The sequence below is a fragment of the Oryctolagus cuniculus genome, chromosome 4, assembly GCF_051225735.1.
Source record: "Oryctolagus cuniculus isolate XC-2025 breed Fujian yellow rabbit chromosome 4, ASM5122573v1, whole genome shotgun sequence".
NCBI classification, from domain to species: Eukaryota; Metazoa; Chordata; class Mammalia; order Lagomorpha; family Leporidae; genus Oryctolagus; species Oryctolagus cuniculus.
The window spans coordinates 86,023,964-86,041,907 of NC_142870.1; the positions used below are offsets into that span (position 1 = coordinate 86,023,964).

Here is a 17,944-nt window from a genome sequence, read left to right on the forward strand (position 1 = left end):
GATGCTATTCTTCAAAACCGTGAGCTCTGGCTGTTGATCAAGAAAGAATTTGGGTTCCACTCTAAAAGTCAGTACAGAGCCTGGCAAAAAAAGCTGGCAGAAGACTCTACATGGCCTCCCACAAACAGGACAGATTATTCAGGCGATGGCAAAAATGGATTCTACATCAACAGAGGCTATGCAAGCCCTGAACAGGTTCCAAAAAAACAACTCGGCTTGGGAGACCCAACCACAGAGCAGCACTTTTGGACTAGATTGTAGTCAGAATTATCGTCGTACATGTTTAACAGGATCAATTCTTTTCACCAAATCTAAGACATTGTGGACAGCTGGTGATTTCTCTTCTTTCTCCACTGGGGCATTTAAAGTACATTTTTCAATGTATTCAGCCTTACAAGAAAGGACCCTCAATATACTTATTTTGACTGCATCATTTGCCATTGAAAGAGAGAAAAATGCATTTCTCAAATTATCATTTTTAATAAACTTGATTCATATTGAATAGCATTATCCTATCTAAACTGCACAGATTTCAAGGTAGTGAAATTAATAGTATGAATATCAGCAGAAGAAAAGAAAATAGGTGAAATGTCTGATCTTTGAAACTTTTACCAATAGGTTGGCCCAAGCTTACTTACATTCTGTATTGATGTGTGAAGGATATCTATGTACCCAACTTACCTAATGTCACAAAGCTCCCTTTTTTGCTTCTTTTATAAGCTTTTAAGGGAGAAATGGGAATTAACATCAACTTCAGACTGTTCACCTTTGACTATTAGAGTAAGCTCACTAAGGAAAGTACTTGTTATGTGAGTATCCATTACATGACAATTCACAGGTTCCTAAGCAATCTGAAGTTCTATTTGATCTTTTAATTATCCAAGCCATTGTATTAGATATATTTTAAATATTAGATATATTTTAAATGGGTATAGCATTTACAAAGACATTCTGCACACATTTACCTTTAATGCCTATGTCATACTCACTGTGAGAGGAAATTTATTCCTTGTGAATATTTAAAATTGTCTCCTAGGCTTTCCTTGTAATAATAAATCTAATTTTGCTAATTTACCAAATCTTTAACAGATCAAAGACAATTACTTAACCAGTCACTTTCCCTGGGTGCCAATTATGTGTCTAAGCCTGCAATATATGGTTTCAATATAGGATGCTCTTGAGTTTAAAATTCTGGTCTTTAGGATTGACAACATTTTTAACATTTTAGCAATATGTAGTTATAAATTGCATTTTAGACTGTTATACAAGCCAACAGTACAAATATAAATTCTTATAAAAACAAACACTCTGTGTTTACATTTTTCTTGTGTTCACATGTCTTTGAGTGATGATTTCCAACATAGTAGCTATGTTAAAGATAAAAATAAGGTGAGATTTTCAGCTTATGATTAAGAAATATATGTCAACTGAAAACATATGGTAGCTCGGGTTCCTTGAGCTGACATTACTGTATTTAGTAATTTGGATTTTAGAATGAAAAGGTTCAATGGATACTCTATGGTATTTAGATAGCATAAAACAATTTTTTAAAAAAAATCTTCGATAGGCCGGCGCCGCGGCTCTATAGGCTAATCTGCCTTGCGGCGCCGGCACACCGGGTTCTAGTTCCGGATTCTGTCCCGGTTGCCCCTCTTCCAGGCCAGCTCTCTGCTGTGGCCCGGGAGTGCAGTGGAGGATGGCCCAAGTCCTTGGGCCCTGCACCCCATGGGAGACCAGGATAAGTACCTGGCTCCTGGCTTCGGATCAGCACAGTGCGCCAGCCACAGCGCGCTGGCTGCAGCGGCCATTGGAGGGTGAACCAACAGCAAAGGAAGACTTTTCTCTCTGTCTCTCTCTCTCTCACTGTCCACTCTGCCTGTCAAAAAAAAAAAATCTTCAATAAATGTACAACCTTTTCTCCTCCAGTTTTGCTAACAATCTCTCAGGTATGCGGTAGGTGATGATCTTTATTTCTTTTTTTTAATAAGATCATGTTGAACTCCATGCCTGATTGCTAAAAATCTGTTCAGAGAAACGTTAAAAATTCTGGGGGAAAACAAATCTGAGAAAAGCCCAATGAGTATGACACACACAGGCTGCCCGGCTGCAGAGTGGCCACAGTGGCCGGACATCCCGAGAACTGCTGTGGCCTCCAGCACAAGTGCTGTGCCAGTGAACCCAGAATTTAATTTCGTGGTGAATTTGTGACATCATCCAGCAAAGCCAGGGCTGTCTTCAGGGTCAAGAACACCCTGAGTTCTCCAGAAAGGACTGAATTCAGGCCCCTCATTCCAGTCCTCTCCCACTGGCCAGCATTGTGATTCTGCCACTCCCACATTCCACTCTTTAGTTCTTCTTTTTTGAAAATTCAGCACACTTCGAGAGAAAAGAACATATTATGCTGCTGCCAGTCTCATCTCGCTTAGACAACTCAGAGAATGGCTCATTTTTTTCTATTACTTGGAAGCAAAGCAGGAGAGGCAGAAAGATCCAGATTTGGAATAAATATAAAGGGGTAGTGTTTGGATCTTGGTCCCTGGTAAAGTCGCTCACACCTCCCGAAAGGTGAGCGGAGCAACTTTGAGCGTAGGGACTATCTGGATAGAGAGTTGATGCCCTAAGAATGGGGCAGTGTTGATGGGGGGGGGGGAGGATGGCAGGTGGGGGGCTCTCCTCCGGCCCTGTCCCCAGCGCACAGCTCCGCCTACTGTCTGCCAGCCAGCCCTGTGCACCTGCAGGGTCCTCCTCAGTGGATTCACCCAGCTACACATCACAATGTTGGGGGGTAAATTGTCTGTGTGTAACAGAATGAGAACAATTTTTTTCCTTGCCTTTATTTCCTAAACAATACACTATAATGACTGCTTCGTGGTATTTACATTGCATGAGGGATCGTAAGTAATCTAAAAGTGATTTAAACTATATGGGGGGATGTGTGTAGTTTACATGCAAATTCCAGGCCATTTTATATAAGGGACTTGAACACATGCAGCTTGCAGAATCCTTAGGAGGTACTGAAACCAATTCCATATGTACCGAGGGACTAATACACTCACATTCTTAGCTCTGCAGTTTGCTTTTAGACTATTTCTGGCCCTGGGATAAACTCTAAACCCAGTTAATAGACCCAAGAATTTTATTGAGTCTTCTGTTTAGCTACTTTATCTACCATATTTCTAGTTCTTTCGTTGTACCCTCCCCAGTAAGTATTTACTGGTCCTTTTATTTTATGCCCAGCTTTGATGATGTTACAAAAGAGATGCCATTGGTTAGTACTGTGGTTTGTGGAGTCATGTTATAATGTTTGATGTAATCCTATGCTTTTGAGACCTGCAGTCCAATCTTCCTCACCTACAAAACTTCTACTGTAATAGTATTAAGAAGGTGTTTGCTTAATTCAACACATAATAAAGAAGCACAAATAAAATCCTGATGCTTCTGATTTGTGGTCAACTTTTTAAAATATAGGATATTGTTTCCTAGATGCCAGACTCTGAGCCAACATTTAATGATCTTTTTGCAAGGTTAAAAGGTCAAACCTATGAAATGTTATTAACATCGATTTTGAGTCAGAACTGATGCAAATGCTTTAAAATCCAAAGAGAAGAATAAGAGTTCTCTTTCTATAGATTTTGATTCTATAGAAATAACAGCCTACTCCTGCTTTTCCCATACTCCTGACAAGCAAGTAGTGTCCAGGTAAGTTTCAGATTCGGATCTGAAGCTGCAACATAGCCTCTCCACTTCTCACCTACGCACATCTCCACAGGTGCAGAGAGACAGGGCTGCACCCTTGAAGGGCATGTAAAACGGAATTCCTCAAACTGCCTCACAAAACGCTGAATTTTCCAGTTTCTTTTCCAACAGAAAGAGAGGGATATGAATTTAGATGTCAATCCTAACAATTCAGGGCTCTTAACATTGCTTTCAAAACCACACATAAACAGTTCTCCCTCCCTCTGGCAAAGTAGCCACCCTCGGGGAGAAGGAAAACAGTATTTACAGTAGAAGATTAAATGTGATGTGATTTTGTTAAGATCTTTTGCTGCTCACTCAAAAGACTACTGCTTCTTGTTCAGCTGCCATAGCGAATCTATGCTAGTAGGGGAAAAATGTCCTTGACTCAAAGATAAGATAGTGTCAGTAAGAGATTTATTAAAGAGCCTGCCATCCATCATTGGAATTTGGGACAATAATGATGCATTGAAAATAAGTATTCACCCTGGGTCTTTTTTTTTCTTTCTTATAAATTCCTTCGGTTCCAATATCTCTTCAGTCAATTGTTAATAGTACTTTTGTCTTTGTCGTTTTGAAAACAAGCCCAGGAGGGAGAAGGCACCAACAGCAGCTGTCACAAACCCAATGGTACTTATTGCTCGGTTGGCCTGTAAGGAAACAAGAAACAAACACATCTTACTCTAAAGACATCTCAGTGTCCTCAATGAAGCTTCAACTTGTTTCCTAAACAGAAGACCTATTTGAATGCACAATGGATGAATTAAAGTTCCATGCGAGATTAAAATTCAATACACAGATGAAGATATCAATTTATAATTATACCAGATAGTACACAAAGCTATATATTCATCATACTCTTAAAGCATCTGACAGTTTATTTACTCACTAGGAATATGGCTCCCATTAATTATCAAGATACATGGGTAAGAGAGGCAGTACCATACCTGTTTTGCAAAAATTAGGGAAGTATAAGAGATTTGCCAGAGGTCATACTACCAAGATGTTTAGAGATAGGTTGAGTCTTCTGCAATCCATTTTCTCCCACTGCATAGCTCCTACATCCTAAACATACACTTTGGTTGGGTATATACCAGGGTGAGTAGTGTGTATGTGACTCTGTGTGTGTGCGTGTGTGTCTGAACAATATCTGTTAGTGAGATAATTCTGGGGTGTGACCCGAGCTAAACACTCGTCAGCTCTTGTTTGCTAGATATAATTTCTATGCTGACAAACAAACTTTAAGAAAAGTCAATACTGCTGTTAACTATTATGTCAAAAATTAATCTCTCATGTAGACAAAATAAAATCAACTACTCTCAAGCTCAATTGTCCATAAACGAGTGCAGACATTTATAGCTTTAAGGGTATTAATCATCATCCTGATGAGAGGATCTCATGAATATTCATGGTTTCATGGCACTCAGCTAATACTGACTTCCATCCACATGGGTCTGAGTGCAGTTTTATGACCCAGAGGCCACGTTCAGACACTTCGGAATCATTAGACATTAAGAAAACAACATTTATGCTGTGGGGCTTAAGAATCATAGCTTCCAAGTAAAGTAAAAGATTTTCCCCAAATGATTCTGGGCATCAGGCCAGGAGCTGGGAGGCCGGACCCAGCTCATCTTTTGCTCCCAGTGAGCCTGCTACCCACACATTAATGCAGCAAACGCCACCTCCCTATCAGCAGGTTCCCTATGGGGAACAGGCAGGTAAGGCCAGGGCCAGGGCCAGGGCCAGGAAAAGGTACGCATCTGGAGTATTCAGTGCTCCGTGTACTTGCAGCAGGTATCTCCTACACTCCACCACTCTGCAGTCCTGAGGCGTGAGGCCTGTAACAGTGACTCGCCTCTGCTGCAGGTCCCAGGTGCTGGTAATATGGCCCTGGCAAACGACTAGCCCTAAAACTAACAACTCTTAGTCTTGCTAATGCTTTTAATTTTATTTATTTGATTCTTTCTTGTCTTTTATTTATAACTTTCAATTAATCACTGCCTAGAAATCAGTTTTCCAGGAAAGAATCCAGATGCACTGCAGTACAGAGTCACCAGCATGGAGAGCTAGGAGATTACACGGTGCAGAGAACTGGGGCTGGTCAATGAAAACGCAGAGGTGCAATTGGTGTCCTTAAGCAGAAGTGTCAAATGACAGGAAGCTGCAGCTCTGGGAAATCTGCAGGATCCAGTGGAAAGTGTGCCTTGGCTAGGTGTAAGCCTCTAGAAACAATCGACGTTAGAGAAACCTCAGAAATCCAGGAGGCTTGGGCAGAGAATGGGCAGCCTCATTCCAAATCAGAATCCCTTGAGATTACAGGGCAAATACTATTAAAATAAAGCTACTTCAGGCAATGCATGCATGATTCCCAAATCTCAAACATCCATTTATTTCAAGTCTCATTTTTGATGTGAAAATCCCATGTAATTGGAACAATCATTAAAAGTTACAAACAATGGATCTGACCTGTTAGATTGTAAAATTTCATGATGTTTCTGCTGAAGCAGTGTGCACAGCATCTTCTACTTTAAGACTTATTCAGGATTATAAGATCACCAAATCCAACTCTACACACATTATTCTTTACAGGGCTTTTGGTCCATGGGTCAAAATAAAGGCCTCTTTCTGAGGATGCCCCATGAAGCAGCAGCTGACTCTGAAGCAGCCGTGTCTAGACATCAGTGTCGTGTGGTCGTAGATGACTGCAGGGTTTATCAAACACTCCTTCCTAGGATGCTAGGGCTTTGGTCATAGTCATCAAAGCAGTCAGGCATACTCAGGATTGGCTCATCTAGGCCTGTTCAAGAGTATGTCCATCTTAGGAAAAAGTACACAAGTTAATAATTTGCTTGGACTATACCATTAAAACCTGCTTTTAGAAATTAAAGTACAGAAAAGATAAGCCACAGACTGGGAGAAAACTTTTGTAAGAGATAAATCTGATAAGGTACCATTATCCAAAATATACAAACAATAGAAGAATGAACAACAAAGTTAAAAAATAGACAAAAGATATCAAGACACTTCACCAAAGATGATATGCAAATGAAAAATAGGCACATGAAAGATGCCAACATCATATATAGTTGGGCAACTGCAAATTAAAACAAAGAGATCTATCTAAGAGATAGATACTACCATGCCTGTTCGGACAACTGAAGTCCTACTGTTGACCACATCAAATACCGGTGAGGATGTGGAGCAACAGGAATCACTGCTGGTGGGAATGCAAAATGTGGCAGCCACGTTGGAAGACAGTTTCTCAGTTTCTCACATAATTATACATAATCTAACCATATGATTCAGCAATCGTACTCCTTGCACACAGTTTACCCAAAGGAGTTGAAAATTTATGTTCCCAAAAATGTTTATGACAGCTTTATTCATAATGGCCAAGAATCAGAAGCAAATAAAATGCTCTTCAATGAGTACACAGACAAACGGTGGTAGCTCAACACAAGGGACTATTATCCCATGTTGATGAAAGGTTGACTGTCAAGCCATGGAAGTACAGAGAGAAACCTCAGATGCAAATTATGAACTGAAAGAAGCCAATGTGAAAAGGCCGTATTCTGTTAATGATATATAATTTATGATTCCAACTACAGGACATTCTGAAAAAGGCAAAACTATGGAGACAGTACAAAAAAAGCAAGTGTTTCTCAGAGGCCTGGGGAGAGAGAAGGAGGAGTGGTTGGTACAAAGGGCAAGGAAACTCTTAGGATACTTCAATGTTGAATATATGCCATTATAAACGTGCAAACTCACGGAATACACAACTCAGAGTGAACCCTAACATCACAAACCATGACCTCTGGCAGATGATGATGTGTCAGTGTTTGTTCATCAGTTTTAACAAACGTGCCACGCTAATACGAGGTATTGATCACTGAGAAGGCTATACGTGCATAGAGAGAGAGAGAGAGAAAATTCTTTGTACTTTCAGCTCAAGTTTTCTGTAAACCTAAAGACAACACTAAGAGATAACTTTTTTAAAAATACAGAAAAGCACAAGAAAGAATGGGGCCATAATCATTCCATCCAATACTTTCTATGTATATATAATTTTTAATCATGTAAATAAATTTTATCCCACCGCCACTCCCCCTGAGAAAACTTTTGCAAGCTCAAGTCCTGTAAAATTAAGGGTACCAGAAAACCTAATCTAATCCTAGTTATAATTTGGAGTGATATTGTTAATTGTTGATAATAATTCAGGTAACACAGTTTCTGTCAGATTGAGATTTTATGCCAACAAAGATCTATAAAATTCCTAAAATAACATAATATAATATCCATCCTAGGCCTGCTGTTTATTGGGATAGATATATGCAACACTGTGTGTTAAGAGATCTTGATTCTCTTTTAATCTTTTTTTTTTTTTTTTTTTTTTTTTTTTTTTTTTTTTTGACAGGCAGAGTGGACAGTGAGAGAGAGAGACAGAGAGAAAGGTCTTCCTTTGCCGATGGTTCACCCTCCAATGGCTGCTGCGGCCGGTGCACTGCGCAGATCTGAAGCCAGGAGCCAGGTGCTTCCTCCTGGTCTCCCATGCGGGTGCAGGGTCCAAGCACTTGGGCCATCCTCCACTGCCTTCCTGGGCCACAGCAGAGAGCTGGACTGGTAGAGGGGCAACCGGGACAGAACCGGCGACCCGACCAGGACTAGAACAGGCGGAGGATTAGCCTATTGAGCCTGAGCTGTGGCGCTGGCCCTCTCTTTTAATCTTTAAAATAACCTTAGAGTTAGATGAAGCAACTGCTATATTAGCAACTGCTATATTAGCTACAGAATACAGCTAATAAATGGTGAAGATGAGGTTCCAGCTCAGCCCAGCAGCAGGTTCTTAAGGCTGCTGCTGCATCACCTTCATCAGCTCTTGCTGGAGACAAGTTCTGCTGTTTGTTGTGGAGTCACTATTTTTGAGGGTCTTGAGTCTGAGTATGAAACATGAAAAGATATGAATTGAAAGTTCAGAGTCAAACCAAAAAAAAATGCTTCTAATATCCATCCCCCCTTCTTTTAGCAACTGGTTTTCAAAAAAGAAAGTTTTTTAGTGACTTTATTGAGGCGTGGTTGACAAGCAGTTGCAGATATTTAATATGTACAACTTAATGTGTTTGGAGGTAAGTACATATGAAATTATCACAATCAATGCCATAAGTCATCCATCATCTCCAAAAGCTTATTCAGTCCTTTGTTGATTTTTGTTGTTTTGTTTTGTTAGATAGTTTTTTCCTCTTTTGAGGCAAGAGCACCAAACTCAAAAATCTACCTTCTTAGCAAGTTTATAAGTATGCAGTACAATACTGTCAGTCATAAGACCTGTGATGTACAGCAGGTCTCCAGAACTTAGTCATCTTGAAAAACTGAAGTATGCACCTTTTGACCAACTGTTGCCCATTTCCAAAACTCTAATAAGTAGAGAAATAAAAATTGTTGAGTGCAATAGACAACCTTATTTCTAACAAAAAAGACTAGGCATGAAACCTATTTCCTGATTGTACCATTAGTTTTCAATGCAGAGGTGAACAGGAATTTATATGTGTCCTCTGTGTTCTGGCTCAAAAGCAATTTATTGCTACATACGAACAGATCATTTGTTATGATAATGTGTTTCTTAATGAGCATAAATTTCCAATTAAATTATTTCCTAATGAAAACAAATGCATCCTTTCATTATGTTTTATCTTCCATTTGTCCAAGTCTTCATAAAAAGAACTGTATCCTCATTTCTTAGAAGTTTATATAACAGAATCACCATTACAATTTACTAGGAGGTAGAATAAATTTGAGTTTAAAGTATTATTAAAATTTCCTAGTCTCGGGGCCAGTGCCATGGCGCAGTAGGTTAATCCTCTGCGTACAGTGCCGGCATCCCATATGGGTACTGGTTCTAGTCCCGGCTGCTCCTCTTCCCATCCAGCTCTCTGCTGTGGCCTGGGAAAGTAGTGGAAGATGGCCCAAGTACTTGGGCCCCTGCATCCACATGGGAGACCGGGAAGAAGCTCCTGGTTCCTGGCTTTGGATAGGTGCAGCTCCGGCCCTTGTGGCCATTTGGGGAGTGAACCATCAGATGGAAGACCTCTCTCTCTGTCTCTCCCTCTCATTGTCTGTAATTCTACCTCTCAAATCAATAAATAAATCTTAAAAAAATTTTCCTAGTCTTATTCTTCAAAGTTTTACTCTTGCTTTTTAAGTTTTCATATGTAAAAACTCCCTGTAGTTTAAAATCTATTAAATAACTTTCCATATGTATTTTGGGTGAAGAGGACTTCCTCTTGATAATAGTTTCATATATTTGTCCTTTTATATCACTCCACTTTAATACAACTTTGGGTTGAAATACCAATGATGGAATTGTTTGGCAGGGCTGAGAAGTAGAGAACGGGCAACTGAATTAAGAATGCTATTATTCAGGAATTTGCTATACTACTTAATAATGGTAGTAATTGACAAAATTACCAGGTACTTTAAAAATTAAGTCAGTTAATCCATCGAAAGTCACCTGAGAGTTTAAAGAATGATAGGACCTATATAAAAGTACTAAATTTCACTGAAATTAATATTAGAAGGAAATAGAAAGCATTTGCAAATCCACCAAGACACATTATCAGTTGGCTTCTGTCCACTAATGGAAAAGAGTCTCAAAATAATCATTTATGTTTCTGGCAAATGAACTCCCACTTGAAAAAGTCAACATGTTTTGCAATATACGAAGGTCTTCAAAAAAGTTTATGGATAATGGATTAAAAGATAAGTTTATTTTGGTACAAAAATATTGAAACGCATGCATAGTTTTTCCTGTGATATATTTTCCATGAGCCTTTTGAAGACCCCTTCTATGCAATATGTCATAATATTTTTACACCAAAATAAACTTATTCTTTCCTTTAATTTAATTTTCCATGAACTTTTGAAGTAACTTGTATGAAGTTACTGATTTGAGATTGTTTTATTGTGGGAAAATAATGGAAGGGTGAAAGGCAGTAATACTGAAAAAAAGCCCCATGGCACTGATTCCACTTCAAGATCCTTTTGGCTCAAAATTCACAATATCCAAATTTAAGTCTCTGTTGATCATCAATTTGCTGCATGATCTGAAGTAAGCCTTATGTATCTCCTAAAGAAAACTCACCTGCTCAGAAATTCCTTCTCCATAGCGAAGCAAAGTTACAAAGTGTTCGCAGTTGTTGACAAGTAAATCATAAGCAACTTCCTGTCCGATAATAAACTCTGACCGTTTCATGACTTCATCCACAGGGAGGGGGGAGTACATCTCATCATACTTATTGTTTATTCTATAGGTGTCATTTCCCACCACATCCTTCAAGAGCTGCATCTTCACCACAGCCTTTGTGCTGAACATGGACTTGGCACTTGCGAAGGATGCAGGAACTCCATCTGTAAGAAGAACCCAGGTTTGCAAGGAGCAATGACCCAAACCTGTGAATGCCAATACCACTCAAAGGTTTTGGAAATTCCTGGATATTTAGACCTAGCTCTGTCTAATGCAGCATCAAACCAATAAGCACTTCATCTTATCAGCCTTAAGCACTCATCCCACAAGTTAGCCGCAATATTTATTATGAGTGAGAATATAAGAAAAACTTTTTGAAAGTTCATGATTTCCCCTAGAACAAACTGGGTGAGAATATTCCGCCTATTCTTAGGAAACACGTTCCCGATTAGTCGGCACTATTACTAGGATCTTAATGGAGGTTCCTAACATACCACAGATAAGATCATTGCCCATTTTTCTACAAAGCTCTCTCTCAGCTTTTGAACACTTCCAAAGTAACAGCTTGGTGCTTAGCAATAGTGCATTATGGGGCTGGAGGTGTGGCTTACTAGGTTAATCCTCTGCCTGCGGCGCCGGCACCCCAGGTTCTAGTCCCGGTCAGGGCGCCAGATTCTGTCCCAGTTGCTCCTCTTCCAGTCCAGCTCTCTGCTGTGTCCCAGGAGTGCAGTGGAGGATGGCCCAGGTCCTTGGGCCCTGCACCCGCATGGGAGACCAGGAGGAAGCACCTGGCTCCTGGCTTCAGATCAGCGCAGTGCGCCAGCCGCAATGCACCAGCCATAGCAGCCACTTGCGGAGTGAAACAAAGGAAAAAGGAAGACCTTTCTCTCTGTCTCTCTCTCTCTCTCTCTCTCTCTCTCACTGTCTAACTATGCCTGTAAAAAAAAAATAGTGCATTATTATTTGTAGGATTCTTGTAGCACCTAAGCCACAGTCCCCACTTACACCTCTATACACACATTCAATTTTTTTTTTTCAGAAAACTTTAACTTCATGCATTTCATAAATACAACTTTAGGAATATAGTGATTTTCCCACTGTGGCTGCCCTCTCACCCAGACTCCCACCCCTCTTCCTCCTCCTTCTCCTATTCCTATTTTATTTTTTTACTAAGATCTATCTTCAATTAATTTATACACATACAATTAACTCTATACTAAGTAGAGTTCAACAGATCATATGAAAAAAATAATTGTCCCTCAATAGTTGAGACAAAGACTATTCAAAGTCATTGCATCTTGAAGTTTCACACCTATAGATTACCTTTTAGTTATCATAGGTCAGGGAGAACATATAGTATTAGTCCTTTGGGGACTGGATTATTTCGCTAAGTATAATGTTGTTCAGTTTGATCCATCTTATTGCAAAGACAGGATTTTTTTTACCACTGTGTAGTATCCCACGGTGTACATATCCCATAATGTATTTATCCAGTCTTCAGTTGATGGGCATTTGGGTTGATTCTATATCTTATCTATTGTGAACTGCGCTGCAATAAACATGAGGGTACAGAAAAGTCTATCAAATACTAATTTCATTTCCCTTGGATAAATTCCCAGGAGTGGGATGGCTGGGTCATGTGGTAGGTCTATATTCAGATTTCTGAGGTATCTCCATTCTGTCTTCCATATTGGCTTTACCAGTTTACATTCCCACCTACAGTGAATTAGGATACCTTTTCCCCCACATCCTTGTCAGTATTTGTTGTGCATTGATTTCTGTATGAAAGCCAATCTAACAGGGTCAAGGTGAAACTTGACTGTGATTTTGATTTGCATTTCCCTGACAGCTAGTGATTCTGAGCATATTTTCATTAGTCTGTTGGCCATTTGTATTTCCTCTTTCGAAAAAAACCTATTTAAGTCCTCTGCCCATTTCTTAAGTTGGTTGTTTGTTTTGTTGTTGTTGGGTTTCTTGATTCTTTATATATTCTGGTTATTAATTCTTTCTCAGTTGCATAGCTTACAAATATTTTCTCCCATTCTGTTGGTTGCCCCTTCACTTTGCTGAGTGTTTCTTTTGCAGTGCAAAAGCTTCTCAATTTGAAGTAATCCCATTTGTTAATTTGGCTTAGAGTGCCTGTGTATCTGGGGTCATTTTTGAGAAGTCTTTAGCTATGCCAATGTCTTTTAGGGTTTCCCCAATGTCTCTAATAATTTGATGGTATCAGCTCATAGATTTAGGTCTTTAATCCATTTTGAGTGGATTTTTGTGTAACGTGTAAAGTAGGAGCCTTGCTTCATACTTCTGCATGTAGAAATCCAGTTCTCCCAGCACCATTTCTTGAAGAGATTGTCCTTAATTGGTTTTAGCTACTTTGTCAAAGATAAGTTGGTTGTAGATGCATGGGTTGATTTCTGGTGTTTCTATTCTGTTCCATTGGTCTATCCATCTGTTTCTGTACCAGTACCAGGCTATTTTGATTATAACTTCCCTGTAGTATGTCTTGAAATCTGGTATTGTGATGGCTCTGGCTTTATTTTTGTGGTATAAGTTTGCTTTAGCTATTTGAGGTCTCCTGTGCCTCTATATGAATTTCAGCATCATTTTTTCTATATCTGAGAAAAATGTCCTTAATATTTTAATTAGGATCATTTTCAATCTGTAAATCACTTTCAGTAATATGAACATTTAATGATATTGATTATCCAATCCATGAACATTAAAGATTTTTCCATTTTGTTGTGTCTTCTTCTATTTATTTCTTTAATGTTTTGTAATTCTCCTCAAAGATAACTTTGACATTCTGGTAAAATTTATTCCAAGGTATTTCATTTTTTGTTAGCACTTCTAAGATTGATCTTAGAAGTTCTTTCTCAACTGTGCAATTGTCTGTGTATAAAATTGCTGTAGATTATTGTGTTTTGATTTTATACCATGCCACTTTACCAAACTCTTCTATGAGTTCCAATAGTCTCTTAGCGGAGTCTTTTTTTGTATCCCCTATATATAGTATAATGTCATTTACAAATACGGATAGTTTTAAGTTGTCCTTCCCAATTTGTATCCATTTGATTTCTTTTTCTTGACTAATGGTTCTAGCTAAAACTTTCAGGACAATATTAAGAGTGGGCAACCTTGTCTATTACCAGATCTCAGTGGGAATGCTTCCAACTTTTCCCCATTCTGTAGGATTCTGGTCATGGGTTTATCATAAATTGCCTTGATTATGTTGAAGACTGCTCCTTCTATACCTAATTTGTTTAAAGTCTTCATCATGAATGGCTGTTGTATTTTATCAAATGCTTTCTCTGCATCTACTGAGATAATTATATGGTTTTTATTCTGCAGTTTGTTAATGTGATCTATCACAATGATTGATTTGGGAATGCTCAAAATTCCGTACATACCAGGAATAAATTCCACTTGGTCTGGGTGAATGATCATTCTGATGTGTTGTTGGATTTGATTGGATAGTATTTTGTTGAGGATTTTTGCCTCTATGTTCATCAGGGAAATTGGTCTATAGTTCTATTTCACTTTTATATCTTTTTTAGGTTTAGAGATTAAGGTGATGTTGGCTTCATAGAAGGAGATTTGGAGGATTCCCTCTCTTTCAATTGTTTTGAATAGCTTGAGAAGAATTGGAGTTAGTTCTTCTTTAAATGTCTGGTAGAATTAAGCAGTGGAGCTATCCAGACCTGGGCTTTTCATTGTTAGGAGGGTCTTTAATACTGATTCAATTTCTGTCTTGATTATTGGTCTTTTTAGGTTTTCTATATCTTCAAGGCTCAATATAGGTAGGCTGTATGTGTCCAGGGATGTATCCATTTCCTCTAGGTTTCCTAATTTGTTGGCATACAGCTCTTTGTAATAATTTCTGATGACTCTCTTCATTTCTGTTATGTCTGTTGTTCCATTTCTTTTTCATCTCTAATTTTAGTGATTTGGGTCTCCTTTTTTTTGGTTAGTTGTACCTATGGTGTGTCAATTTTATTTTTTCAAAAATTTGTATCAGGCCTATGTTGTCTGAATTTTTTTAATTTTTTCATTTCATTGAGAATTTGTACTATTTTTGTTTCAATTTTGTTTATTTCTTATTTAATTTTAATTATTTCTTTTCTCCTATTAGTTTTCAGTTTGGTTTGCTATTGTTTTAATAAGTCCTTCAGATGCATTGATATCTCATTTATTTGGTGCCTTTCCAATTTCTTGATGTAGGCACCAATTGCTATAAACTCTCCTCTTAACACTGCTTTTATTGTATCCCATAAATTTGATATGTTATACTTTTGTTTTCATTAGTGCCCAGAAATTTTTTGATTTCTCTTCTGATTTTTTGCAATGACCCACTGTTCGTTCAGGTGCATGTTGTTCAGTCTCCATGTTTTACATGTGTTTTAGAGATTCCTGAGTGTTGACTTCCAGCTTTATTCCATTATGGTCTGAGAATTTGCATGGTATGATTTTGATGTTTTTGAATTTGTTGAGACTTGTTTTATGGCCTAGAATATGGTCAATCCCAGACACAGTTCCATGCACCGGTGAGAAGAACATATTCTGCAACCTTCAAGGTAACAGTCAGCTGAGGTCATGCTAAAGTTCTGCTTTTTTTTTTTTAAAGAAATAGTAATTTTATTGAAATAGGTCACAGCAGCCAAACCAAGAGCTGAAGTGTTTTTTGTCCCCCACAGTGTTCACTTTCCAGGCACTTTTTAAATTTTTTTAAACTTTTATTTAATGAATATAAATTTCCAAAGTACAGCTTATGGATTACAATGGCTTCCCCCACCCATAGCCTCCTTCCCACCTGCAACCCTCCGTTCTCCCACTCCCTCTCCCCTTCCATTCACATCAAGATTCATTTTCAATTCTCTTTATATACAGAAGATTAGTTTAGTATATATTAAGTAAAGATTTCAACAGTTTGCATCCACACAGAAACACAAAGTGAAAAAATACTGTTTCAGTACTAGTTATAGTATTAAATCACAATGTACAGCACATTAAGAACAGAGATCCTACATGAGGAGTAAGTGCACAGTGACTCCTGTTGTTGACTTAACAAACTGACACTCTTGTTTATGGCTTCAGTAATCACCCTAGGCTCTAGTCATGATTTGCCTAGGCTATGGAAGCCTTTTGAGTTCACCGACTCTGATCATATTTAGACAAGACTATAGTCAAAGTGGAAGTTCTTTCCTCCCTTCAGAGAAAGGTACCTCCTTCTTTGATGACCTGTTCTTTCCACTGGGATCTCACTTGCAGAGATCTTTCATATAGGTTTTGTTTTGTTTTGTTTTTTTGCCAGAGTGTCTTGGCTTTCCATGCCTGAAATACTCTCATGGGCTTTTCTGCTGGATTCAAATGCCTTAAGGGCTGATTCTGAGGCCAGAGTGCTATTTAGGACATCTGCCATTCTATGAGTCTGCTGTGTATCCCGCTTCCCATGTTGGAGTGTTCTCCCTTTTTTATTGTATCAGTTAGTATTTGCAGACACTAGTCTTGTTTATGTGTTCCCTTTGACTCTTGGTCCTATCATTATGATCAATTGAGAACAGAAATTGATCACTTGGACTAGTAAGATGGCATTGGTACATGCCACCTTGATGGGATTGAATTGGAATCCCCTAGCACGTTTCTAACTCTATCATTTGGGGCAAGTCAGCTTAAGCATGTCCCAAATTGTACATCTCTTCCCTCTTTTATTCCCACTCTTATATTTAACAGAGATCACTTTCAGTTAAGTTTCCACACTTAAGAATAATTGTGTATTAATTACAGAATTCAACCAATAGTATTAAGTAGAACAAACAAAAACAATACTAAAAGGGATAAAGTATTAATTTGTTCATCAACAGTCAGGGCTATGGGTGATCAAGTCACCGTTTCTCATAGTGTCCATTTCACTTCAACAGGTTTCCTTTTTGGTGCTCTGTTAGTTGTCACCGATCAGGGAGAACATATGATATTTGTCCCTTTGGGACTGGCTTATTTCACTCAGCATGATGTGTTCCAGATTCCTCCATTTTGTTGCAAATGACCAGATTTCATTGTTTTTGACTGGTGTATAGTATTCTAGAGAGTACATTCTTAATAGAGTAAGGTTCTGCTTTTCTTTAGCCAGCTCCTTTGGCTAAGAAAGTAAGTCCTAAACCAAAGCTCACCTGCTAAGCACTGTCCACTAGATGTAGCTCCATGCCATGTCCCAATGACCTGTTAACCATTCCTGGTGCACTGCCACTCAACCTCAGCTACCTTTATTGGAAAGCATTTGCCTACATTGCCAGAAACCTGTGTAGACTGGTCTGCCACTGCCAGTACTGGAGGCTAGACAGGTAATTACTCAGTTTAAAGGTCTAATGCCAGACTGTGGGCCCTCCCCGTGGCCTGCACTGCAGCTGCTAAACTCTGCATGTCCAGGTGAGCAACAAGAGGAAAGGCATCTCCATAAACAGTGTTGAGAAATGTTTCCTTTTCTAGGGACTAAAAGTGAACTTTCATTTCTACTACTCTTTTGCCTATTTTCCTTCTCAGTGGTGTAATATTTCCAGTTAATATCTCACATTAAAGGTTCTTGCAAGTTGCAAGTCCTTAGGGCTTGTATGAGGACACTTCAAAAAGTGCACAGAAAATGGATTTAAAAGATAAGTTTACTTTAATGCAAAATAATTTTGGGATCTATGCATAGCTTTTCAAGAATACACATTTTCCACGGATGTTTTTGAAGTAACTTTATATATCCTATTTAGAATTACTTTTTTTTTTTAACTAGCCCAATGACAAAATTAGGAAATGGAAGTTTGGAGAAGTAAAGTTGCTTGGAAAGCACACCACAATAGTTAATAGAACCAAACTGAATTTCTATCTCTAGGATAAAAGCCCAATGCTTGAAACCATTCATATGGATTTTAAAATGTAAAGTTACATCTTATGCAGGTACGTGATGGAGCTTCTAGATAGTGTTCAAAC

The 17,944-nt window shown here is 38.6% G+C and overlaps 2 protein-coding genes across 11 annotated transcripts in view; one reads left to right on the top strand and one right to left on the bottom strand.

Moving 5' to 3' along the window:
* The window catches only part of ATP13A5 (ATPase 13A5), a 129,948-nt gene extending 125,609 nt beyond the window's left edge, over positions 1-4,339 (top strand). For 2 of the 4 annotated variants that reach the window (XM_051818912.3, XM_070072356.2), the window contains exon 30: positions 1-4,339. In XM_051818912.3, coding sequence (XP_051674872.3) covers positions 1-261 — 261 coding nt within the window. In that variant the 3' untranslated portion in view covers positions 262-4,339. The other 2 variants (XM_070072359.2, XM_070072361.2) reach the window with 2 other exon arrangements.
* PLAAT1 (phospholipase A and acyltransferase 1) overlaps positions 4,136-17,944 on the bottom strand; it is a 27,173-nt gene continuing 13,364 nt past the window's right edge. For all 7 annotated transcript variants that reach the window (XM_051818913.3, XM_051818914.3, XM_051818916.3 and 4 more), the window contains 2 exons: positions 10,871-11,136; positions 4,136-4,385 (listed from right to left, as the gene is read on the bottom strand). In XM_051818913.3, the coding sequence (XP_051674873.1) occupies positions 4,284-4,385; positions 10,871-11,136 (368 nt within the window). In that variant the 3' untranslated portion in view covers positions 4,136-4,283. The remainder of the gene's footprint in view (positions 4,386-10,870; positions 11,137-17,944) is intronic.